This window comes from Scleropages formosus, chromosome 13 (genome assembly GCF_900964775.1).
Source record: "Scleropages formosus chromosome 13, fSclFor1.1, whole genome shotgun sequence".
Lineage (NCBI taxonomy): Eukaryota > Metazoa > Chordata > Actinopteri > Osteoglossiformes > Osteoglossidae > Scleropages > Scleropages formosus.
In genome coordinates, this window is record NC_041818.1 from 27030744 (window position 1) to 27057068 (window position 26325).

General features: G+C 46.4%; 1 protein-coding gene across 3 annotated transcripts; it reads right to left on the minus strand.

Annotated features, from left to right (window-relative positions):
- Positions 1–442: 442 nt before the first annotated feature.
- On the minus strand, positions 443–25745 carry LOC108922923 (F-BAR and double SH3 domains protein 1-like). Of its 3 annotated transcripts, XM_029257566.1 has the most exons (20): positions 25632–25745; positions 24349–24446; positions 22521–22566; positions 20042–20115; positions 19247–19391; positions 18213–18349; positions 16601–16664; positions 11431–11559; positions 8601–8723; positions 6881–6976; positions 6171–6290; positions 5882–5989; positions 5626–5787; positions 4490–4615; positions 4317–4400; positions 3835–4009; positions 2968–3176; positions 2404–2590; positions 2237–2289; positions 443–2125 (listed from the first exon to the last, which is right to left on the minus strand). In XM_029257566.1, the coding sequence occupies exons 1-20, from the start codon at positions 25650–25652 to the stop codon at positions 2075–2077; spliced, it is 2208 nt and encodes a 735-aa protein (XP_029113399.1). In that variant the 5' UTR covers positions 25653–25745; the 3' UTR covers positions 443–2074. The 3 variants fall into 3 exon arrangements, with proteins under 3 accessions (XP_029113399.1, XP_029113400.1, XP_029113401.1); XM_029257567.1 differs by lacking the exons at positions 22521–22566; positions 24349–24446; positions 25632–25745 and adding an exon at positions 20777–21772; XM_029257568.1 differs by lacking the exons at positions 22521–22566; positions 24349–24446; positions 25632–25745 and adding an exon at positions 20786–21771.
- Between the last annotated feature and the right edge of the window lie 580 nt (positions 25746–26325).

A 26325-nucleotide genomic window follows, 5' to 3' on the forward strand; every position in this document is an offset into this window, starting at 1 on the left:
CTGTCATATTTCTGCACTTCTTGTGTCCGTCCTGCAGTGATTCGCTTCGAGGACTTTCATCCCTGCCATTTGCACAGAGGGTACGCTCCTCATCGCTACACCCAGGACACAAAGCAGTTTATGTGTGTGTGTACACATGGGGGTGGGGGGATTCTGACATTTGTTGCACTTGAGCACGGAGAAAGTTCTGGACTCACCTTTTACATTCAGACTTCCGTTCTCCAGAACGGACGCGACCGCTGTGGACCTTGTTCGCTTCTCAGCCCTTCTGTGCAAAGCAATACAAGTGTACACAACCCTAATCCTAACCACGTATGCACGCACGCACGCACGCACACAGTCTGAAACTGCTTGCCCCAAGCAGGGTCATGACAAACCGGAGCCTAACCCGGCAACACAGGGCGCGAGGGTGGAGGGGACACACCCAGGACGGGACATCAGTCATTCACAAAGCACCCCAAGCGGGACTCGAACCCCAGACCTACCTGAGAGTGGGACCCGGCCAAACCCGCTGTGCCACCGCACCCCCTCATCAACCAGACACAACCGGACACAAAGGAGAACAATCAGTGACACCAGTTATAGACCTTCAGAAATGTATTGACTTCATTCCTAGGACGTCACACAGCAGAACGTCAGTGAATGTAGAGACACAAAGCATGTGACTCATTACATATAACAACAATAACAATAATAGCGATGGCCTTCATGCATAAATGAGAGTTTATTTTTAGAAGGACTCTTTTAAGCTGAACAATGTCCAGGAATCAGCCCGTCCACCAGCGCGTCCCACCAGCAAACGCCATGTCCATGTACATGTATGTGTGTTGTTCTCAGACCACAAGCAGAGCTGACATGAAGACGAGCACACACACACACACACACACACACACACACACGCATCCCATGATGCAATTCACCAGTTACGACCAGCCAGCTGCCACATGTAGTGACCCCACTGCTGTACCCATCTACATCTTCAGTGTGACTCTGTATGAATGTGTGTGTGTGTGTGTGTCTGTGCAGTGGCCTTAACAGGCATACAGTGCATGCGTGGACACGGACACGCTCGAGCCGGACATGCGTGGACAGCGCCTGCGACGAGTGCTAAACGCACATTTCTGTCTATATAATATTTATTATCGACGCCTAGATGACGCACAGCTGTACATTCATCTGTCCTCTATCCTTTGGAAGGGCACAATAAATAAAGCTATGCATTTTTACCACGTCTCCGCTCATCTGTCCTTGTCGGAAGGTGTTTCTGTTGCCCCCCTGCATTCTGCACACTTCCTGTGGGCACCTTCACTACGTGCGCCACTTCCTGCTCGCGACACCCTTTTCCTTTTTTTTGGAAGGGGGCCTTTGAAGTGCCCTGTGAGTCTCCTCCTCATCCAGGAGGGTTTAGGGTTCAAGATAAACTCTGGGGGAAAAAACTGAGATAATGTGCCCTGTGATGAGTCCCAGTGTAAAATAGTGAACTTATGATCGGTATTTAGTTCATGGTTGTTATGCAAATGAAGCTTCAGGAACAGCGAAGTAGGGTTTCAATAAGTCACTGTAAGAGCATTTTAATTTCTGGCTTATAAAGCACAACCAACACACAAAGACACACATATGAGGCAGGTCTTGAGTGGCGAACACTTTTCATAAAACGCGGGACACGTCTTCCGGTCCCAGTCAGAGTGAGGTGAAACCACACAGCTGTGGTATGCAAGTCTAAATACTGCAATAAATACAGAGCGGCGTTTAGCACAACCCCCCCCCCAAACAGCAGGATAACCTTTTTAAAACTGTAGCTCATGGGACGGTCAAGGCTTTGAACGGTTAGTCTGCAACCGCTAGCAATGCCACAACACAGCGGTCGAGACAGCCGTCAGTCAGGCTGCCACACCCGGGCTGCCCATGAAATTATCTGTTATTACTACAGATTCATACAGACAGGGAACACTCTTCCTTGACCACCAGCCCTGCGTGTGTGGTCCACTCAGGAGCACGACCTGATCTCACAGGCTACAGGAGGACGGAGGTGCTGCGGTGAGTGAGGTGATGTGGTCACGGTCGCAGGGGGTCTTCAGGGCCCAGGAGGCTGCCCGTAGGATGGGGGTGGTGGGGGTGCGCGGACCTGGGGATGACACACACACACACACACACACACACGTCTGGTTACATTGCTGAGCGCAGACACACCCCCAACCCCAGAGCGGGAACACAGAGCCAAAGGGAGCAAACTCACCGGCCGCAACTTGTTCGCAGAGAAGTCAGGTGAGCTGAGGATGCTGCCGCCATCTGCAGATGGGTGGGAACAAGGGGGTGCAGGCAAGAGGTCGAGGGTCAGAGAACCGCCGCCTTCTTGATCAGAATGTGTCCCCGCTGACTCATGGACCAGAATGAGCCACTTACCTGCTCCGCTCTCCGACAGTCTCAGGAAATCCTGCGGAACCAGCTGCAGTTTGTCCTCCACATCCCTAGGTGGCGCACTGAGTTCCGACCATGAGCCCAGGCCAGGCGATGGGCAGTGCTGACCAAAGGGGCTCCCCACGGCAGGGGCCGGTGGGGAAAAAGGGGGTGGTGACGGGGTGCGTGGACACTGCAGAATTACAAGCAGAATCACATCTGACTCCATATCAGATTAACAAGACAACACTTCCATTTACCATGGTACAACTACACAGCTAATCAGACTTCAATCTCCATTAACAACAATGTAATGGAACTCAATCAAAGAACTGAAGACATTATTTCATTCTTCCAAGACATTACTTCAAATTTAACCTTTACCCTAACTCTAATCCAAACCCTAACCCTAACTGTAAATTTAACCTTTACCCTTAACCCTGATGCTAATCCAAACCCTGATGTTTTTAAAAGTCTACACTGTCCTGCACAAGTGCACATTTCATGGTTTTTGCCCATAAATGCTTGAACATGAGAACAAACACCATCACGTCAGACCAAAGCACTCACCTCCTCCTCTGGGGCCTCCTCCTCAGTTTCCCCCAGCAGCTCCACCACCAGTGAGGGGAAGACGCCAATGCGCCCGTCTAGCTCGCCCTCCCAGAAGCCGTCGTCCACCAGGCCTTGGCGGCAGCGGCGCAGTCGGATCAGAGCCCCCTCCGGGAAGGACAGCTCTTCCGCGCTCTGGCCCTGGTATTCATAGAGTGCCCTCACCAGTCCTGCACAGGGGCAACAGGTCAGTCCCACTGTTGGGTACTTAGCCCCACCCCTACAGGACAGCTGCCCAATTAACAGACAGATGGGAGGGGTCATCTACCTTTCACTGCAGCACAGCATGATGATCGAGTAAATGAAACCGCCTGCAGGGGGCGCCCACTGAGTGTGTGACCACTATCTCTGGACAGAGACCATCACTTACTGAACAATGTTCTGTTATAGCTTCAGGACACAAAATTGAGTGGCGCAGTTGGCAGATTGTGGGTGTGGCCAACAAATGTCCCTGTGTGTGCAAGCTCCTGCTGGAGGGAGCTTGGCACATCGAACTCTGACACATGGCTGTGGACCAGAAAACTGGTTGTCGATGGCCCAGTAGAGGGCGTCTTCAACGTGGCTCTGTGGGAGCTAAAAGGAGTGCTGTCCCTTTAAATTTCAAGTTTTCCTTTAAGTTTCCCTTTAATCACAGTAAACATGGGATTTCGAGAGCCTTTGCTGTACACATCTCTATGCAGCTACCTAGCAGGCGCTGGATCTGTACTCAGATCACTTTGGTTCTATACTGTGCATACTGTGTCCTCCAGGACTTAAACTAGCAATGTTCTGTTAACAAGTTATCAGTTCTTAACAACTGCTCCCCCTGCTGGGGACAGGGGAACTGACCTGCGGAGCGTGACACGTGTTCTGGATCGCTTCCCTGGGGACCCGGGAAAGACGCAGAGCTGCTGAACGATGAGCTCAGCTGGGGTTTCTCAGATACCTGGCCCTCTGGTGGCCACGGCAGGAACTGTAGGTAGCGCTCAGGCACGTAGCCCTCGCGCCCAGCGCCGTTGCGTGCCTGCATGGAAGTTGAGCGCAAAGGAAGTGCTAACCACAGGGCCCAGAAGCTCTCAGCGGACGACTAAGGTGCTGCCATTACCACAGAGTTGCAAGTTTGGCGCCCAGTATTGGAAGACAATCAAAATCCAGATGAGCCTCTTACGTTTAACCACAACCTGCCAGGTGTTTAAGAGCTGTCCCACAAATTCATGCTGGTAAAATGGGCTTGTTTGGTGGCACGGGTTCCAAACAAGAGCTGCAGCATTTGTGACTCACTCAGGGATGCTGGTGAACCACAGTAACGCTGAGCAGGGCCCATCGCTCACCTTCAGCCAGTCCTCCATGTCTCCATCCTCGATCACCTGTAGCTCCTCCCCCTCCGTGATTGACAGCTCATCGGCATGGCAAGCCTGCATCGCAAAATTTAGAGGTCAAAGCGCTTGCCTTCTGCTTGGCTGCCACGAAGGGGCGCTGTTGCTGGCTGAGGTCCATCTCCCACCTGGTAGCTGTAGAGGACCCTGCAGGGGACGGGGTATCTGCAGGGACGAGGGCCGGCGGTGGACTCGGCAAATGCATCACCGCTCTCCTCAAAGTCCTCAAAGTCGGTGAAGTCAAACTCGTCATCCTGTGAAAGTGTGCACAGGGTCACAGCCCATTCAGGGACTCTTATCGCACGTTCCTCTTTCACGCAAAGCATCAGACAGCAGTTCCAGCTCTCGACGCATGCGGAGCATTTTTCCGAAGCAGAGCAGGAAACGTGAAAATACTTTCCTTTCCTCCAATGACTCAGCAGGACCGTTGGGGACCGAGAATCTCGACAACAAATCACGCTGATGTATGGATTATTGGACAACTTGAGTGTGAAATTTGCTTAACAACACTTTTCAGGTTCTGCAGCTGGCAATTTTGCACATTCGTCCACTCAGTAGCGCTGCTGTCTCACAGCGCCTGGGCGGTGTGAGAGGACGTGGTTCAATCCCCACTCACTCTGTGTGGCGTTTGAATGTTCTCCCTGTGTCTGTGTGGGTTTCCTCCTGGTGCTCTGGTTTCCTCCCACAGTCCAAAGACATGATGTTCAGGTTCACCCATAGTGTGTGAGTGACAAAGAGAGTGTGTGTTCCACTGATATATGGATGAGTGACCCAGTCTTATCTAGCAGTGTAAGTCACCGCGGTGAATAAGGTGTGTGGGCTGATAACACTACAGAGAGTTCATTGGAAGTCACTTTGGAGAAAAACATCTGCTGAATAAATAAATTTAAATGTCATGGAGTTTAGTGTTTATTACTGCAATTATCTGACACTTTTCTCCAAAGCTACGTACAATGTTACTCTACCTACAATTATTTACCCATTGATACAGCGATAATTTTTACTAGAGCAATTTAGGGTAAGTGCCTTGCTCAAGGATACTACAGCAGGAGTAGGATTTGAACCCAAGACCTCTGATTGAAATGGCTCGACCTGGTGACCACCTACTGAACGTTAGCTAAAACTATGTAATTTTGTCCTGTTTCTTCACTTTTCTTAAAGCTACAGCAGCTGATGCCTTTGTGACCCTGGACATCATAACCTCACCCCCAAGCTCCCCCCCCCGCGGTGTGAACTACCCCGGTGGATTGTGGGGGATTCCTACTGAAGCGGCAGTGTCTCCGTTGGACATGCGGGCTTCGCTGAGCCGCCTCTCATTCTCAAGCTCCACATCCGCCTGGCTCATTGCGCTCTTCACACAAGGCTCCACGTCCACGCCGGCCTCGGCAAGCAGGGCCAGCCGGGACTCCGCCCTCGCTCGGCTCACCTGGGCGGGGCACACACTCGCGTCACAGTCCCGCCCCCAATTCCCAGAGCCCAACTGGAGAGGCGTGTTCTTCCTGGTCCTTCCTGAGCCTTACCTGCGCCTTCCTCACGGTCTCCTTCACCTCCTCCACCTTCCGTTCCAGCCCTGCCCCTGGTTCTTCCGCCCTCACCAGTGTCCGGCGCCTCTCCAGAGTCTGCAGGGCCTGCGAGACATACATCAGTCATGCTCTTGCTCCAATCCAAAACAACAATAATAATAGATGTCATACTAATAATAATTTTGTAAAAAATAATTATACATACCAAGTTCCAGTCAGTGATGCCCCACCCCCAATATAACCCCTCCCCCTAGGAGGGTGGAGCCAAACTGAGCCCTTAACCCACCCTCTCTCCATGAGTGATGATCTTGTAGTCCTTGGCGGACTTGGTGGCCCACTTGCGCACCTCCTTGAGCAGGCAGCTCTCACCATCAGGGACAGAGCTCTGGTGCTGCAGGCTGCACACCTGCAAAAGACACCACCTTCAAACACCTGTCCTCAGACAAACTCCTACAACATTCTGGTGCAGTTTCGGCTCTGAGATCTCTCCTGCCATGGCGACCACTGCTGAAGAACGCCAATACCAGGTGCGAAATTCAAAGTCTGCCGAATCTCAGATGGCCCTGCTGTGGTGGAATGAGCGCCCTCCACTCCTCAGAGCTGCTGAAACCCTCTCACATTCAAGGAGGGTCTCGAACTCATCTCTTTGAGAGCCACTTCTCTCCTGATCTCCTCACAGGTCCATAAATAGGTCCAACACCATCTGCTATGATTATCTACGTCTTTGCTATTTGAACGTCACTTCTACAGGAGCCACTGGAGGGATGTGAACCAGCAACATGGTGGCGTCAGACACACAAGCTGTGTGTCCATCATCCTGTGGCTGTGTCTAAAGCACTTTGTCTGTTGCTGATGCATTTTTGTTGTACATCACTGGAGAAAAGTGTTGAACAAATATATAAAGGGAAATGTAAATGAAACCTCATGAAGATCAAGGGTAATGGGGGTTCACAAACAGCCCCTGAGTCCCCGCGTTAAACAGTCAGTGAGGGGAACCTTGTCGTTGGACGCCGTTTGGAAGAGGAACTCTGAGCTCTGGGTGAAGGTTGGAGTCTCCCTCAGGAAGAGCTGGAGGTCCTGCTCTCTGGTCACCTATCAAGCAGGAGATGAAAATCACTGAGTTTCCTGAAGAAACACCACAGTGAGGAATTTCACACCTAGGAGAGAACTGCACCGCAGATCTGCTCCACACAGAGCACTAAACAGCAAGCAGTTAAAGAACTGGACACGCCATCTACACGTTACCCTATGAGGAACGGGAGGGACTCTGGTATCGGGCTCTTAGGAAAAGAAGTCAGAGCTGCAGTTACATTTAAATTCACTCATTGATTTTTGGGCTGTGTAGGGGTTCAGCCAAAGGTTCTTGGTTCAAGTCCCACTCCAGCTGGGGTACCCTTGATCAAGGTACTAACCCTGAACTGAAACTGAAAGAATACTCAGCTGTATCAATGAATATTTAATTGTACAACACAGTGTAAAAAAATATATTTTCTAATATTTTTTTGGGGGCAGCAAGTGCTGCAGTGGTTTGAATCTATATTTAAATGCTATATAAATGGGGCAAATTACTATAAATAGCTCCATACTGTAAAAGACAAGCAAAAACTAGGATATAAATGAATACATGCAAATATATTTCGCTGACACTTTTCTCCAAGACATCCTGCAAACAATGCTAATAAACTGACAAAGATTTTTAAAATTTCTTTAAGCTCTATGAGATTTTGACAGAATGTAATCATCAAATAAACTGTAAAACATTTGTATAATTAGCCTTAAATTGGCCATAAGTTAGCAGTAAAAGTGACATCTAAATCACTTAAATATGTTGACTGAAGTTACTACAGCAGCAGGTGGGTCGTGATAGTGTGTGGAAATTTTGGATACTAAAATATTATTATATATCAAAATATAATAAATATTATTATCCATATTTTAAATGGGAAAAAATAGTAATGCATTCCCAACCCATCCAAAAATCCAAAACAAAATTTCCCAAATATTAAAACACTGTAAAACATCTAATTCACTATGAACCCATGATTTCAGCATAATATGAAACATATTTACATGCTTACTGCTCCAGGGTATTTTCCACTTTTCATTTCAAGTGATCAGTTCTCCAAAAGATGAGCGATAAACCAAGGAGGGATCCATTGTCCACACTGTGTTCATTGTGAGCAACTTTATAAACCTGCGCACTGCTGCTAAAATGCGCACACACACACACCCAAAAAACCATCAGGTAAACGTTTCCTGCTAATAGCTCTACTGTCTCCGCAATAATTCAAAGAACACACTTCTGTGAGGCCAACAGTCACTCCAGCGGAATGTCATACACTTCCCATAATGCTCCACTGTCTTAAAACAACACTCACACTGACAGACTAACAACACACCGACAGAGAGTGAGATCTGGATGCAGATACTCCAGGTACAGCACACTACTGCACTGTCACTTCACTCGTGCAACGCACGATTTTCAAAATTTGGATGTGCTTTAGATACATTTTATTATGCAGATTTTTTTGTTCCATAAATTCAGAATTGGGAATCAAAGGCCAAGAGTCGTTAAACCGAAATACCGAATGATGAGTCGTAAATTGAGGGATGCCTGTGAAGATTTTTCGGTAAAAGTGTCTGCCTGGCTAATGCACTGACAGTACATATCTAGCAAACATGAAGGGTCTGAGGTGCAGAAGCTCGAGGATCTCACCTGACTCGAATCGCTCTGGATGCGGGCAAACTCACTCTGTGCCAACTGACAGGCGTCGATCTCGGCACAACACAGCAGGGTGAAGTGCCCCCTGAGCTGGTCGTACAAGTCGCCATCGATGTCCTACGATGAATTGAGATTTCACAAGATGCCATTGCTTGAGGCCCTGGAGCTCTCCACAGTGACCCCAGGAGGCCTCCAGCTTACCCCCAGCCAACCCTTCCCCCTTCACCCCGCCACACCAAAACCACAAAAGTGCAGAATCACGGTGTGTGAGCGAATGCAGATGAGTCATTTCTCAATGCAAACTAGACGTGTGAAAAGTGCAGTCATTTTAAACATCCGTAAAAAACTGCATATGCTGAACATGAGTTAAAGCGATTCCAGTACCATCCGGTGGTTTGTGGGAAATAACCGTTATCATTTACACTCATCCCCCATTATCTCCCGATATACGGATTTTCCACTTATTTGCTCTGTGCTTATTAATACCAGTTACTGTTAGTCAGTCTGTATTTTCACTTATCAGTATCTGTGATATTTGATATATTTATTCATTTAATTTGTGTGGATTTTATCTGTAAAGTATCTTATTCACAGATTTTAGTAGTCTTGTTTTATTAGGTTTGTGCAGTTTAACTCATTCTTTTAATTCGTGTGGTTTTTATCTGTATAGCATTTTATTCACAGATTTTAGTGGCCTTGTTTTATTAAGTTATTTTGTGCACTTCTAACCTTTTTATATTCATGACTAATTTATTATGTGTATGTCTGCTTTGTATTTATTTGTCTGATTTTAGGATTTAGGGGGTATGGTAAAGTTTTATACTGTAATTTAGAAGTATTTTATGTGTTTTGGAGGATGCATGTATGCGATGCGATGACTCAGATTGAGCTGCTATTGGGGAGCAGAGTCCTTTCATGGGTACATTGGTGTGGGGAAGACGTGGGTCAGTTATATTTTGAAGCCAGGAAGGGGGGACAGTTACGGGAAAGACTTTGTTACTGTCTTGACAATGCATTTTATGTAATGGCTTTTAGTAAGCTTTCTTGACCAACTATAGGAAATGTGGTTTAGGATTTGTTTGATTGTAAATTTGTTGTTTGTTTTTGATTGTGTATTGTATTGATAAGTTTATTTACACACACACACACACACACACACACACACAGATTTCCTGAACCGCTTGTCCCATACGGGGTCGCGGGGAACTGGAGCCTACCCGGCAACACAGGGCGTAAGGCCGGAGGGGGAGGGGACACACCCAGGACGGGACGCCAGTCCGTCGCAAGGCACCCCAAGCGGGACTCGAACCCCAGACCCACTGGAGAGCAGGACCCGGTCCAACCCACTGCGCCACCGCGCCCCCCTAAACTTTATTTAATAAAGTTTAATGAAAATTCAAATCTGTGATATTTGAGACACATTTGAAAATTGGACCCAGCAGCTGTGTGACACAGAGAGAGTGAAATACACTGTCTATACTGTGGGAACGGGGTACCCACGCCCTCAGCACCCAGCATTGCACGGCTTCGCTTGCTGGTTGGCTTCATGTGTTTGTGTTCGCATCCTCTGCTTTATACCACTGTGATTCCATTGTCTTATAATTCATTTATTCATATGATGCATACAGTATAGTTTTTGTCTTCCTCAACCCAGTCTAGACATACTATCACTGAGGGTTTATAAAATCATGATAAAAAAAAAAAAAAATTACACATATCATGTTATTAGTTATTAATTACATTTTAATGTTACTCAACTTTTTCTTTATGATATCAGGCCTCACTTGCGGTGATTCTGGTTAGAATTTGGGATGGATCTGGAACAAATTGGATTTTTTCGCCCATAAGTAATAATTTAATGTGTAATTTCACTGTCCAGTTTTCTGATATTTGGTCCATTTCTGAACAAATTACTATATTTTCCCAAACTTTATTAAGCATTAATGAAGTACTTAAAATGCATCAAATATTAAATACCACTGACACCTAAAACTCAAACAACAAATTCCATTACAATGACAGAAATTAAAATAAAAAATTTTAATTTTAAATTTAAAAATAAACTCCATTATAAATGAACATTAAACAATTCATAGATCAAAAAAATCAAAACACAACACAAAACGCTAAAATTACTGTTAAATATCAATTATTAAAATCTATTAAAGTCAACCGTTAACTTTTTCAGACAAAAATTCCTCTCCACCCGAGCCCCCAGGCAGGACCCTGCACTAGATCCTGAAAAACTAACCCTAGGATGGGGAATTAAAATTCATATTTGGTATTTTTTTCCACTTATTTTCCTTAACAACTTATAAGCACTACATGGAGCTCACTGGAAGTTGCTTTGGACAAAAGTGTCTGCTAAATAAATAAATATAAATAAAAGACATGGCAGGTTGGCTCTGCTGGGGTGAGAGCGCGCCCCCTACAGTGCGGGTGGCACCTTGCGGAGAAGTTCACGCTCATGCACTGACTTGCTGTGTGCCAATTCTGCCAGACAAAATGCAAATTAAAAAGCTCAGATCTGGCTGTGAAGGGGGGAGTGCCACTCCTCATTGTTTCCCTTTGTCAGCATTGCGAGAAAACAGAAAAGCAGAGCACATGTTTCTGAGACCCTGGTTCTCTCCTCGGGCCCTTCCACACTCTTTTTTCGGCCAACTCGCTCGCCACCCACTCATTCTGTCACCCTGAGGTTCACCTGCTCTTCTCCGCCGTGCAGCGGAAATTCGGAAACGCACAACGCACACAGCCACCTGCAAGGGAACCTACTGGCAGGTGGTGGAGTGGAAACCACATGAATGAAGGCGCTCTTAAATCGTACCTCCATGATGGCAGGCAGGTCCACGGCCTGGTAGTGCCGCTGGTGGGCGTTGATGGCCGCCAATGTGAGCAGGTACTCGTTGCGAGCTTCCGTGAGCCGCCGGTCGCACTCGGCTAGTCTTGCGTTCAGCTGTGCGTAACCACGGCAACGGAGTTGCGAAAAGAGACGTGTGTTATGAAGACGATTTAACCACAGGGCAGTGACATTGGGCACAAAAAAAAAAAACACAACTATTCAATAGATGATCTTTGAAGGGAGGGGGATTTCATTCATAAAATGATTTGGATCATGTGCTGGCAGCTGGAACCGAACAGCGTTTCTCAAAGACATAATAGAAATAAAAAACATTAACAGGATCACTATGAAAATTTTATAGGATATGTTTCCAAAACACTGAACAGAAAAAAGTACATTTATGAATGGCCAAGTTATGACATTTTATTCACTTCCTTTTAACTGCATTTCCTTAACTTATTTGATTTTCAAAGTTTCTGTTTGCCGCCAAGCAAAAGAACATGATGGCAGATGGCCCCAGACCACTAGAGATTGCCTTCATTAAAGCTGATACCACAGGATTTACAGCTGCGGTGAATCAGTCAACAACTGGCATTAAACAAGAGTTTGTGGCAAGAATATATATATTCTTGCAGACAGCCAGCAGTGTTGTGGTTAGAGCAACTATCTCTAGATCCAAAGGTTGTAGGTTTGATCCCCACTACCAGCTGCAGTACCCTTGAGCAATGTACTTATTCAAAAATTGCTCCAATAAAATCACCCAGCTGTAGAAATGGATAAATAATTGCAACCTTAACACTGTAAGTTGCTTTAGAGAAAAGCACGAATAAAGGTAAATATACACACATGCAGGCAGTCCCCGGATTACGAACGAGTTCTGTTCCTAATTCTATCTTTAAGTCAGATAATTGCAAATTTCATTGGGACAGAGCCTTTTACATGCGCCATTATTTTCACTTTGTCTTTTAAAATTGTCCTGAACATTGACCGACTGTATCCTAACGATTTTCCAGTGTTCGTTGGCGTTTCACCTTTTTTCTGATCACTTCATTATTTCTATTTTAGTTTCAGTCGTGATCATTTTCCTTTTCTTTGATGCATCACCATCACTTGCATCACATTTACACTTTGATGCCATGGTTAGGATGATAAAAACAAAAGAATTAAAGCCAAATACAGTAACACACAAGACACTGTTAATAACAACGTGGTGTGACTGAAAAGAAGGAAGTGTATAGGTGGTGAAAATCTTAGGTGCGTTCTCCGCAGCTGTTTGATATGAGCTACAGATATACAGACCACAAAAAAGTACACAATATACACAATAAAGGCCTGTACAGTACATACAGAATCTACAATATTCACATAATAAAATAGTAGCCGGTTCACTTAGTTTTTCAGCGAGTAGAGTGTCTTGGAAGGAGCACATTTCTTAGTATGAAGGGACACCATTGTTGTGTGTGTGTGTGTGTGTGTGTGTGTGTGTGTGTGGGGGTGGGGGCACATTTTGCAACAATCACTTCTAAATTTGCTGTTCCCAGTATTTGATCTTCCAGTGATAATTTACTAAAAACCTGTCATGACCAAAAAAAGCCCGAAAAACCAAACATTCTGCAACAGCATAAAACGGTTTTGCTGGGGAATTTCAGAGCTGAGCTTCCTAGTGGTTGGAAAAGGACGAAGGCCCGAATCAAAGCAGCGATCCACTCTTGAGCGAAGCACAAAACGCACAGTGAGTAAGATGTCACTCTGGGGATGAATCAGCCTTCCACGTTTCTCACATGTCTTTGTTTCCACTGAACTGATTAAATCACACGTGGACCCATTTATCAAAGCAGAAGAAAACTATTGCGCGTTTCGACACAGGCTGACACCAGTGACATGCAAAATATCTTTCATATCAATTTCAATATCCACAGGCAGTCGCTGAAATTGACAATCATCGCAAACTCATCGCATTTCAGAGGTTACACTTTTACACTTGACCTGACAGAATTAGCTTGCATTACCAGTGTATTTAATGAACGTCTTCGTGAAGTGAATTCTCGCAAAACAAACTCTTCGCTGTCATTGGTTTACACGAGAAGAACAAACAGAAAGCATCCTGGAGCCAAATAAGCTTCACCGATTTCTTCCACCAAACATGCAAAATTCCTGCCATATCGTTTAAACACAGAGAAAATACAGCTGAACCCAAGTCCAGAACATGAGAATATGAGAAGTGCTCGAGACACTTAAATCGAGGTTTAGAGCCACATGTTCAAACAGCTTTAACAGAACACTTTGAGTGCTCATGTTTTTCTACCTTGAAATTGCCCTCTGTGTGGGTGCGCGTAACTGTGTGTGTGTGTGTGTGTGATGTCCCTGTGCTTCAGGGGTAGACTCTGGACCACCACGGTCCTGCACGAGAGAAGCTGTTATTGATGAGGAAGGGATTCTGCACTTCCTAGATTACTGTATTTTTTTTAACATTTTACATAAAATATGTAAATATAATTTCTGATATTTATTTTAAAAATTTGCTTTACAGTTGTAATGTGAGTTGTAAATGTTACAGCTGTAAAGTGCTTTGAGGAGCTACTTATAAAAGTGCTACATAAAATAATGATTTATTATTATTATTATTATCATCATCATCATCATCATCAATCTCCTGGAAAAGTTATAACTAGCAGTTTGGTTGAGTTATTTGTGATGTATTATTTGCATGAAAACAATATTACATGAAATCATGCAACCAAAGTAGGAGGTAATGTCAGTGTCATTTAAGAGAATTCAATGTGTTTCCTCACTTGAAGATCAATCCTGATAGGTGAGGCTTTCCTTTGCCGTTTAACTTTTATTATCTTTTAGAAACTTCTCTTTAAGGCTCATCACAAGGAGAGATGCTGGTTTTACACTGTGATAGAAAGTCAGAAAATTTCTGAGAGATGCTTGTGTGTGTGATCATTTTTAAGAAATTCAATATTAAGTTTTGGTTCCACACACTGCTGTGGCACGACTGAGGTCTACAGGAGAAGACAGACCTGCATGGGGAGTCACCAAGGCTTGGATTTTTAACAGAAATTTTTGTTCTTAGAAGGAGTTTTCATGAGTCGATAGCTCGTTATGCAAATTTTAGGATGTAAATGAAAGGTCTGTATTCTCATAAAAAGAAAATGTATTATGTGGGGGAGGCCTGTACAATTACTCCTGATTCTTATGAACACGACAGGAAGCGGAAGTCTCTTTCTAACTCTAAAGTCACCACTAATTCTCAATCAATGAATCAAAGCTTAATAATGTAAATTTCTCTCTTTCTAGAATTTAGGCTCAATAAAAATCTTGGCTATACAGACATGCGTCGCTTAACGACGGGGATACGTTCTAAGAAATGCGTTGTTAGGCGATTTCGTCGTTATGCAAACATCATAGAGTGTACTTATACACACCTAGATGGTATAGCCTTGATGCAGTCAAGAGACGCGGTAAACACAAGATTTATGACGCTGCTGCTGGTGTAACACAGCATACTGTAAACCTTTTTTTATAAGTAGATAGAGCACACCATAAAATAAGGATAAAAAGTACAGTACAGTAAATTCATAAACCAGTAACTTAGGTCTTTATTATCATTATCAAGTATTATGTACTGTACATAACTGTATGTGCTGTACTTTTATATGACTGACAGTGGAGTAGGTTTGCTTACGGCAGCACTACCACGAACACGCGAGTAACACGTTGTGCTATGACATTACGACGGCTATGACATCACTAGTCGATAAGAATTTTTCAGCTCCGTTACAATCGCATGGGACCACTGTCATTCATGCGGTCGGTCGTTAAGCAGCACATGACTAGTTATAATAAATTAAAGGACTTAAGACTTTCTATTTTAATATTTTGATCAACTTAAAGCTACTAGCTTAAAATACGTGAAAATAAAAATACTTTGTCTCCACAAACCCCTATTCAATGACTGATTGTTGATTGCTGCATCCGATAAACATATACAGTGTGACTGATCACCAGCACTCGGGAGCACCAGAAATGAGCTGTAAACAATCTGGAAAAGAGTTGAAGTGAGGTGGTCTTATAACCCTATTCTCTCTGGGAGCTCTGTACTGCCATCTATCAGCTGGGTGTGGAATAACAGGTTGCAGCTGCTCCAAACAGACATTTAAGCAAGTGAAGAAAATACAGCCTCCCCTACTTACAACCTATGTGGCTTACAACCATCCGTAGATACGACCAAAAAAAACAAACAAACAAAAAAAAACTGTAAATCAAAAAAATAAAGAAAAAAATATATGTAAATAGAAAAATTATGCTTGGTTGTACATCCGCCAGTGCTAATGGCTGCGTGTGTTCAATAGTGACTGTCAGACGATATCCCACCATTGCGTACATCGCAGCATCTCTCACTTCTCACTCGCCACTCAGTAAGCGCACGTTATCAAGTAAATCTAATGAATTTTCACCCTGGATTAAACCATTATTGTATTAAACCCCAAAGAAGATGACGAGCAAAAGGAAAAACGCATCCTCTGCTGACAGATCTGGTAAGAAGCCAGACAATCATGATAGAACTTGCATAACATAAAAAATAAAAATGATAAAAATATGAACTAAAGAATCTTAAATAAAAGGTTAAAAAAAACTACAGAATCACATGAAATGTCAATTAATAAAGACAGTTAATAAAAAACGAGATAATCATGATAGAAACTGAGGAGGATGAAAGAATGTTGTACAGGTATGCGACTTCTACGTGCCATGCTGACATACGTCTGACTTACATCCATTTCGAGATCCGACCAGTCGGTCAGAACAGAACTTGGTCAGTCGGTCAGAACGGATTAAAACTGGGAACGTTCATATTTTTGAAAATCAGTAATTCATCTGTTTGAGTATAACACTGCATATTTTTACTGGATATTTTTACTGAAGCAGTTCTAAGTAAGGCCAACCTCATAACTACGACTCTTTCTAAAATCTGGATCATGCTGTTGCTTGGTGTACATGGCAGCGTTTATGGCACGGAAAGCGGTTAATGGTAGCTCCACTACGTGCTCCTTAGGCTCCTCCAAGAAATCAACCCCCAGTTCAGTGTTGTAAACATCGTGTCTGTGTCACATTACACATGCAGGGTCGTGAGTTTGTGCAAACAAACCTTTGAGATCATCTTCTGCACGCCAGTTCTGAAGTGGAAAAGGCCATGGTCGCCCTTTCTGGATCTGAAAACAAATATTGTTGGGAGGCAGAAAAGATTACACACACAACCAAACTGCCCAAAGCAGCAGCACCACACAATGTCACGCCCCATACTGCTGCGTCCCACTCTAATTTACCTCTGATGGGGTGCCTTCAGTGGAATTCTTCCACAGTTTTCCATCTCTTATGCGGTGAATAATTGTGAGATGATGTCCACTTCATGCACATATAGACAGCCCTGGATTTACTAAATTAATCCTGTCCTGAAAACGGTATGTATATTGAATTTTGGACAACCAAAAGCCTACTTCCCGTTATTTTAAGTGAGAAAAATAATAATAATGTTCTCCCAGTCTATCTGAAAACCCTAAATGCAAATTTCCCAAAAACACTAAAATACCTATATAACTATCAACCGATGATTTCAGAACAATATAAAATACCTATATTTACACACTTTCTTCTCCGGGTTACTTCCCGCTATTCTTTTCAGTTGATCAGCTCTCCAGAGGATGAGCAATAAACCAACTAGGGATCCACTGAGCACATCTCGTTTATTGTGAACAACTTTCTAAAACTCCGCATTGCTGCTAAAATGCACGTACATTCCGGAAAAATAATCCACTCAACTTTTCCTGTTAATTCCTCTGCTGTCACCGCAATCACTCAATTAAGCAACACACCCGATGTGGCCGACAGGAATTCCTTATGAAATTTCATACGCTTCCCATAATGCCCCACTGCCTAAAAGCAATGCTCACATTTGTAACACACCAACAGATGGAGAGATTTGAAAGGAGATGCACTAACTACAGTATATTATTGCACTTCTGTTTCAATCGTGTGACTTGGACACAGTACAGACACTCCTCGACTACGCAGATAGACTGTTCTTCAACCCCTTATATGAGTCAAAAGTTACGTATGTCAGATTCCCTCTCCTCCCCCACCATTCAGCATCATCACGTGCTCCTTTATATGTGCAGCATCCTTCACTATCATATTTATAGCCTATACGGCTAAACCCGGTTCCTGTGCTAGAGATGATAATCTTTGTCCACCTTCATACTTCCTTATTATTTTCAATCTCCAAATTGATTGCTGTACGCTTGTGAGATGGTTCTTGTTTAGCACCATATTGTGACTAATGAAATGGGTAAAAAAATATGGGAAAAAATCACTACGCTAACGAGAGAAGATGTGTTCATGGCTCAAAACACGCGGGAACTGGGAAGATGCAGCTTCCTGCCTTGTCTGGCTATGTCGACTTGCCCTTAATGTATTTCAGATGTTTCGCGTGAGCGCCATCCATAAATACTGTGTATGCTGGGAATTTTTTACATAAATCCAGATTTACATAAGTCAAATTTACGTAAGTAGAGTGGTCTCTGTACTGGTTTTTTGTAAACATCCTCCTTTCTTGCTTGTCCTTCCACAGTGCTGCATTTAAAATGAGGATCATGTACTTTTTGACTTTTCCTTTTTTTGACATGAACTGTGTGGGATGACAGGAGCCCAGTGCCCCGATGAGCAGCATGTGAGCCTGTTCCTTGGCAGAAGGGCCCCCTCACCTGGCCTGAGCGTCGGCTGCTTTCTCCCTGGCCACACTGGTGATGTGCTCCAGCTGCCAGTACCGCTTTTTCACCTTGTTCAGGTCCCGCACAGTCTCCACCAGCTCACCCTGGACCCTCTGCAGCTGCTCGAACCCCTGTACGGATAAAGGGAGTGCATACAACACCCACATGTCACGGGGGAATCTTGACAGCAGACACACTGCCTGAAACACAGTGAGGATATTACACACAGCACCATGTGAGCTCCATGGGGACAATGTCCATCACAGCCTAATGACCATATTACTACCTTATTATCATTACTTGTATGCAAAATAAATTCTAGTTTTTTTTCCATATTAATACAGGTGGGAATGAGAAGAACCCACATCCTGGGTTCCTCCAGGGAATGAAAGGGGGGGGTGGGACTTCGAGGTCACCATGCTGTATACCCCCCATCGCCTCCACACCAAACCGTAACCACGACCTTAACTGCTGTCCCACGTGCTGTGGGGCCCTGAGCCCTTTCTGAAACACAGGGTTTCCCTGCCCTTTCAGACGTAGCATGACCCCAGTCCACATGAAACAGAGTCCTTCAGATGACAACCTGTTCAGTCATTAAAGATGACTCAGAGGTACTGCTGGGTCTTCCCAGTGTCCTGCGCTCTCACATCATTGTAACGCCGTGTTCCTGTGACCAAGCGAAAGGTCAGCAACAACCAGGGCACCAAAATAAGCTCGAGAGTCAGCACTGCGCTGGGGATTCCTTGGAACAGATAGGGGCCTGCATTCGCTGCGTGTGTTTTGTGGTCACCGAAACCGAAAGCACTTTCGCTAGAACCAAACTACACCGCACAAATGACATCAAACACTGAGCGTTTGCATGCGAGGCGGGAAAATGTTGCCAAAGAGCGACATTCGTTCACCATAAACAAGTATAGATACCGTATGGATGTTCTACAGTAGCCAACGATGTGCTGATGGGTTAGGATTTAAAACAACATTCTGATGGATGGAGACGCGCCCCCTCCTGGTGGCTGTCCACCACTCACCCGTTTGGCCCGCTGCTCCTTGGCTGCCCGCAGGTTCTTCATGGCCTCACCGGTAAGTGAGCGGTAGCCCTCGGCCGCAGTCAGACGGGCTGCTGCGCTGCACGCCGTCGCCTCCACCAGGGAGCGCCACACTGCAAACACGCCCCTGCGCCGGGGAGGGGGACAGCAACATCCTCATTCAAGACATCAACAGGGGCAGGAAACATGGACTGTCCTCACCTCCTCCGACACCCCAGTTAGTGTACAAGTGTGCCAGGAGCACAGACAGTAAACAGGACAGAATGGTGAATAAGCACAGAAATAAGTGAGGAAACGTGACAGTGACACGTATTCATTCTGACAGCTTTATGAAACACCAGTTATTAACTTGCAATGTGAGTTCTGTACATTCAGTCTCTCACACCGATTTACCCATTTATACAGAGGGTCATTTTTACTGCAACCACTCAGGGAGAGGTCCTTCATTAATTTCTACTACAGCAGGAGGCTGGATTCAAATCTGGGACCCTTAAGTGCAAGGTGGTGGGTCTAACCAGTATGATCAGTGATGACCAAAAGCGCGTTTATGAAAACAGAGGTGTCTTGGTTCCGGTCAGCGATGCGACACCTCACACTGACACACCAGAAGAGTGCCGATGACACACTGGTGACTCACGTTTGTTCACCCACTGTACTGTACAGGGATTTCAGAGAATGACAGTGGGGCTGAGCAGGAGGGAGGAGCAGCGCCGCTCTGCTCCCGTCTCTCCGTCCAGCTCTGAATGCAATGAGGGGAAACACTTTCCCTGGATTTACCCTGAGGTGAAGGCGTCTCCTTTCACCCGCTGCCAGTCTTTCTTCTGGTACTGCAGGGCTAGTCGCTGGAGGGCCTGCCAAACAGACAGACAGACGGATGGATGGACGAACAGATGGAAACAGAAGGAGAAACCAAGACGGACAGACGGAGGCACAGATGGACAGACAGACAGAAAAATGAATGGATGGAGAGACGGATGGCAAGATGGACAGACGGATGGATACAGAGATGAAGAAACCAAGATGGACAGGTGGACAGAGCGATGGATGGACAGACAGAGAGAGAGAGAGAAGAACGGATGGACAGACAGATGGACAAACAGAGAGAGATGGATGGATGGATGGAAAGACAGACAAGTAGACAGATGAACAGATGCAGATAGAGAAAAAGTTGGACAGAAGGATGGATAGACAGAAGGACGGACAGACGGACAGACATATTGTGGTCACTGTGGCTGTAGTTAGAAGAATCCACAGACCTGCTATCTATGTGGCAAAACTGAGCTCTAGAGGAGAACATTCACTATTGTTCACTCGTTTACCAGATTCTTTTTTCCAAAGCAAAGTAAAACAATGTCCAAAGCCAAGGAAGCCGTGAGGCAGCAGTGCTACCTGTTGTGCCTCCGTGTCGTCCCTTATGGGACGTGAGCTAACAGCACAGGCTGCTTTTGAACAGAGAAAACACGAGGACGCGGGGAGAGGTAGGTGAGCAGTAACACAAGCATGCACACACACAATACACACAACCCCCAACCCTGCGGCCATGACTTCTTGTTGGGGTGACTGCAGGTGTGGCAGAGGACAGTGGATCCTGTGCCACGGTGTTGCTCGGTCACTGGAATCATCGGGGTCGGGGGGGGTGGGGGGCAGTTGGTGCAGGAACGCAGTGCAACCAGGGAGCGGGCGAGACGAGTGCAGGAGGTGCACATTCCTGCTCGGCGGAGATGAAAGATATTAAAGCGCCTGGTGCCGGGAGGGACGCTAGGGACACTTCCAGACACCTCATGCTCCACACTGGAGTAGCAAGTTGGCGGGTCCTCGATTTCGAGCAATGTCGGCAAAGGTGGGGATACAGGCTCCGCCCTCCCGAGGCTTTTGGCTGATTGGCTGGAGGCGCTCGGCCTTTGGTTCCCGCTCCGGAGGCAAATCAGGGGGCAGATAAGGGACGGGACGCGAGGGTGACGGCCACTTGGTATTCTGCCACGCTCGTCCCCCGTGAAGTGTGTTACGGGCGTTCATCTTCACCTCGACGCTCCTTCCGTGACCCTTGGGGTAACTGGAATGGTGGCGGGGGACAGCAGGGGGCGGGGTCACCATCGGTCCGCCAACTGACACCACAGGTGATAATTCATACTGACACAATATTGGACACAATATCAGTCCACGTTCAAAATGTCCCTGCCATGAAGCGAGGAATGCAATGGTGCCTTTCGCAACGCACAGGGCTCTTTCGTCAGCTTGCGGTCGCCGGCGATGCTGCATGCGGAGGAACAGGAAGTTTCTGTTTACTCAGCTTTACTTTCTCAGGCGCCGTCGGCAGATGGGTCCACACGCTGCGCCGAAAGGTGAACCGTAACAAGAGATCGGTCCCGCATCTCATCCAGAGAGAACAATATTAGGTAAACACAGGAGCGAATGGTGGAACCCTTTACGATGACATCACAGCCCCCCCAAGGAACGTAGTTAAATTAATGTTCCGTTTAGTGCTCAGCGGAACAGCAAAGCTTGATGGTGCCTGATGGGTGACCCATAACAGCAGGAACAGAAGTGTGAAGAAGCACAGCGGCAACATGACACACCTCTGTGGGAAAGAGCGTAGCTGTGCAATGGGGTCTCGACACGGCACTGAGGGTGTGTTTTCTTGGGGGAGGACTTTACACCCACATCTATACAGAGGTGGTCAACAGCAATACTTCAGTATTCAGTACTCCAAAATATTTACCTGAGCAAAAGTAAAAAGTTTGGGGGGCTCGGGGGGGACTGAAGGATGAAGTTACTTTGATTTAAGTCATTAAAAAAATATATACTGGCAGCTGGAAGTGAAGTGGTTATAATTGCACCCTTTGGACCCATAGGTCACAGGTTCTAATCCCACTTCACTTAGTACCCTTGAGCAAGCTACTTACCTTAAATTGCTCCAGTAAAATTACCAGCTGTATACATGTGTAAATAAAGTAAGTCGCTTTGGAGAAAAGTGTCACATAAACATGCGATGTTACACAGCTGGGACCAGAAGTTTGTTGCTTCACAATATACTTTACCCTTCAGTCACAATTTATAAAAGCTTAAAAAGTTTCAAAATTCATATCTGAAATTCAGTTTAATTTTTTATCGTTTCTGATTTGCGGTTCCAACTACTGAGCTTCCTCTGCCCCTCAGAGCTGCTGAATCCCTCCCACCAAGCCCATCTGTGCTGTCTCGAGGCCTCGTTCGCCAGGGGCTCTGTCAATCACCAGAGACATGGAGACAATGTCCTCACCTGACCGTATTCCTTCTCAGCTGCTGCCCTTTGTTTACTGAAGGACCTGTGTGGAGGAAAAGAGGAAACAATGTTTAAGGACACGTATTTATGCTTCTTTAGATTAAAGCCCACCTCTCCTTGGTTTTGGCCACAATGTGGTGGAATGAATCTTCCTGTGTCCCTCAGAGCTGCTGAATCCTTCCCACATTGAAGAAGGGTCTCAAACCATCTCTTTGAGAGCCATCTCCCTCTTGAACTCCTGGCAGCTCCAAGAATGAGTCCAACACCATCTGATACGATCATCTATGTATTTGTCTTGTGAATCTAAGTTCCATAAATAGAGTTGGGTGAGCTCCCTGTGCACCTCAGAGCTGCTGAATCCCTCCCATCAACACCATCTGATATGATTATCTATGAATCTGTTCTTTGAATGTCACTTCTATAGGAGCGACTGGAGGGATGTGAACCAGCAACATGGTAGTGTCAGACACATAAACTGTGTATCCATAATCTTGTATCTGTGTCTAAAGCTCTTCGTCCGCTGCTGATGACCTTTTGTTTACTTTGAATTGTACCTCACTTTGGAGAAGGGCATCTGAGCAACCAATAAATATAAATATAAATGTTCACGTGGCTCAAGTGGTTGGTGGTTTATCGACTGCCGGTGAAGCTCTGGCTACAGAGGACATTATACTGCATTTACCTTGAAAGCCTACACCCTCCCAGAACACTCGGGGGAAGGTGGACCAAAAAAAACGTGGTACACGTCCAGGAGAGAGCTCATCGATCATCTCTTTACCAACCCCTGTGCTGAGCTCTCCCTGCCTCCCAGCTGCCACTTTGCATTTTCCACCATGAATTAATGTGATAAAAGCACATTTTCATAGGTGAGACAGAAGTGTGGACCTGTAAGACCAGCTGACTTCGGTGTACCGCAGTAACACCCAGGGTCACCCCTATACTCTGTAGTACCGCTTTAAGTAGCACACAACAAACATTTTGAAAAAGAAAATTTGTCAGACTGAACCATCAAAACTGGGCAGAGATACAGAGTATCCTGTACTTTACCCCCCCAGTCTCCCTGGACAGGTTTGCTTCTACATCCTGACTCATTAAATCTTCATAGGAGATCAATAGAGTGAATGTAGGGGGGAGGAGACAGATGGACCAGCAGCCCAGCTGGACTCTGAGGGCTCGTCTCACAGTTGGGTCAGAACCCTGCAGGTAAACACAAGGGCGCGAACCTACCTCCACCATATGCTGCGTTACTACCAAATCCTCATGTTGTTTTCATAGTTCACATTTTCTGCATCCAGTATATGTAATCATTAATATGCAACTTTCATCTATTTTATTATTATTATTACTACTATTATTATTAGTGTACTTCAGCAAGTAAGATGGAGAATTTTGTGGGGAATCGGCTTGGAGATGCTGCAGGAGGAGAAGACGCTAACTGACTAAACCGGGATTCTGATCACAACACCATCACCATAACTGATCATAATAATGGAGATGTATACAAACATGGGGCCCATAACAAATTATATGTTTATTATATTCATGTTTGTTAAGGGCTTCTGGGAGTTAAGTCCATCAGCATGTATTTCACAGCGGGAGGTGCCTCACAGCTGCTAGGCCAAGCACTTAGACATGGGCTCGATTGGAGCTCGGCACGTGTGGAGTTTGCATGTTCTCCCCATCTTCTTGTGGGTTTCGTCCAGACACTCTGGTTTCCTCTCACAGTCCAAAGACAGATGTATGTTTCAGGTGGACTGGAGACCCTAATGTGACAATAGTGTGCGATTGCTTTGTGATGGATTATCATCCTGGGGGGGTCACACACCTGATGTCTTCCAACAGCTCGTTCGCCAGCTGGTGCCTGGTTTGCAGCCATCCCACCTGTTCCGAGAAGACCACCTTCACCTCCTGGGTCTCCTTCACCTGGCGACAGCAGGACACACCTTGTGTCAGGGGAGGAGGAGGGGGGCCTTGGATCTCAAACCCTTTCTCGGGGGGGGGGGGGCTGTGCACAACACCTCAAGGGGTACCGCATTATTACTCTGCTTGCGGAGAAACAAGCAGATGTGGTAAATGCGGACACTCGCAACGCTTCCTCTCTCAGAGAGCAACACTAGCTTTTGCAGAAGTACTGACAATATTTCGCGTGTGATGCGTTTCGAAAGCACACAAAGCCACAGCTGTGCGTGTGTCTGTGCAGTGGCACTGGGAGAGAACATTCCACACACAGCCTATGTACTGCTCTGTATCTCACCATGAGGTGGTTAAGGTGCCAGGGGAACCACATCAGTAAACATCATGAGATAGTTTTTAGCACACTGACTAAATAAGTTTGAGGCCAGGGTGAAAATGTACATAAACGCACTATATATACATTGTAAGGATAGCGCTCGTTTGGGCGGGAGACGCCGGGTCTATTGTACGTAGTTGAATGATGGGAAAATTGTAAATAAGTGTTCAACCGCTGGGAAGGCTTGTTGGGCACAGGTCCTCGTACCGAGAGCACTACTATTTACCTGTGTGAGGTGAGGTAGGTGAGCTGCTAATCCATTCTGATCCGTGAAAAACAAGAATTATTTCCCTCCCTGTGTGCCGGTGTTCTAACGTTCGTCACGAACGGACCGCTACCTCACCTGCGCGTCCTTCTTCTTCGCTCCATCATGCCATGGTCCATCCGAACCCGGACCGGAGCGACCGCGCGCCACAAGTACAAACACGCACACACACGCAGAGAGCAAAGCAAAACCATATTTTGAATTTCTTATCGAAAACTGGACAGACTTTTGGACTTGTAAATTCGCGGTAATGACGAATATTTGCGGGGACTGCAGATGTGCAGGGGGGCGCGCGCGCTCGGGACCACTCGACTCGACACCGCCCCCCGTGACGTCATGGCCCGAAGAGAGGAACAGTTATTCCTCGCGCTCCCGGAGACACGCGGGCGAAAGTAGGAGGGAAACGCTGACGAGAAACGGAGGGCTTCGACCGAACGGAAAACACAGTGTGAAACAGGGGAAAACACGCAGACACAGAGTGACGGCGAAGTGAAAGAGTGCAGGAAACACACTTTCCGACCTTTTGTACCCCGCTCTGCGTCATGATCTTTACCTTCCTGGGTGGGGGCTGCATTCCTCCCTCCTGCCTCCCAGTTTCCTGGCTCCTCGCGCTCCTCTTCTGCCGCTCGTCTCGCGCTTCTTCCGCGCTCCGCGGCCGCTCTCCGACTGCCCCCCCTTCGCGCGCTCGCGCCCTCGCGCCCGTAGGAGGAGGAGGAGCCGCGCGCTCACCTGGGCCCCGTTCGAGCGGCGCGCGGCGCCCCCTGCTGCAGGGCGCGCTCCCCCGCACCGTCTCCGCCACCTTCGTCCTCTTTGTCCCCTTCATCCTCTCCTTTCTTCAGTCTTCTCCAGCCTCCCGCTTAACCCTTCCCAGCAGTTCATTGTCCATCTCCATCCCCTCGTCCTCTGCACCCTCCTCTTCGCTCCCTTTTCTCAGCGTTCTCCATCATCATCTCCATCATCATCTCCATCTTCTCCAACCACTCCATCCTCTGCTGTGCATCAGTCCCCAGCACCTCCTCCGGCTCCGTCCTCCTTGCTGTCTCCATCTTCTCCGTGCTCTTCACGCTTCCGGCCCGTCGTTCTCCCTCTTAACAACCGGACGTGGCGAGGGACCCGCGAACGAGCCGAGGCCCGGGTCTCCATCCTGCGCGTCTCCCACAGCCTCGGTCCTTCGTCCTACATCCCTCCCCAGGCTCAGCAGCTGCATCGCTCAGCGCCGTTAATATCCTTCTATAAGAACATAATAA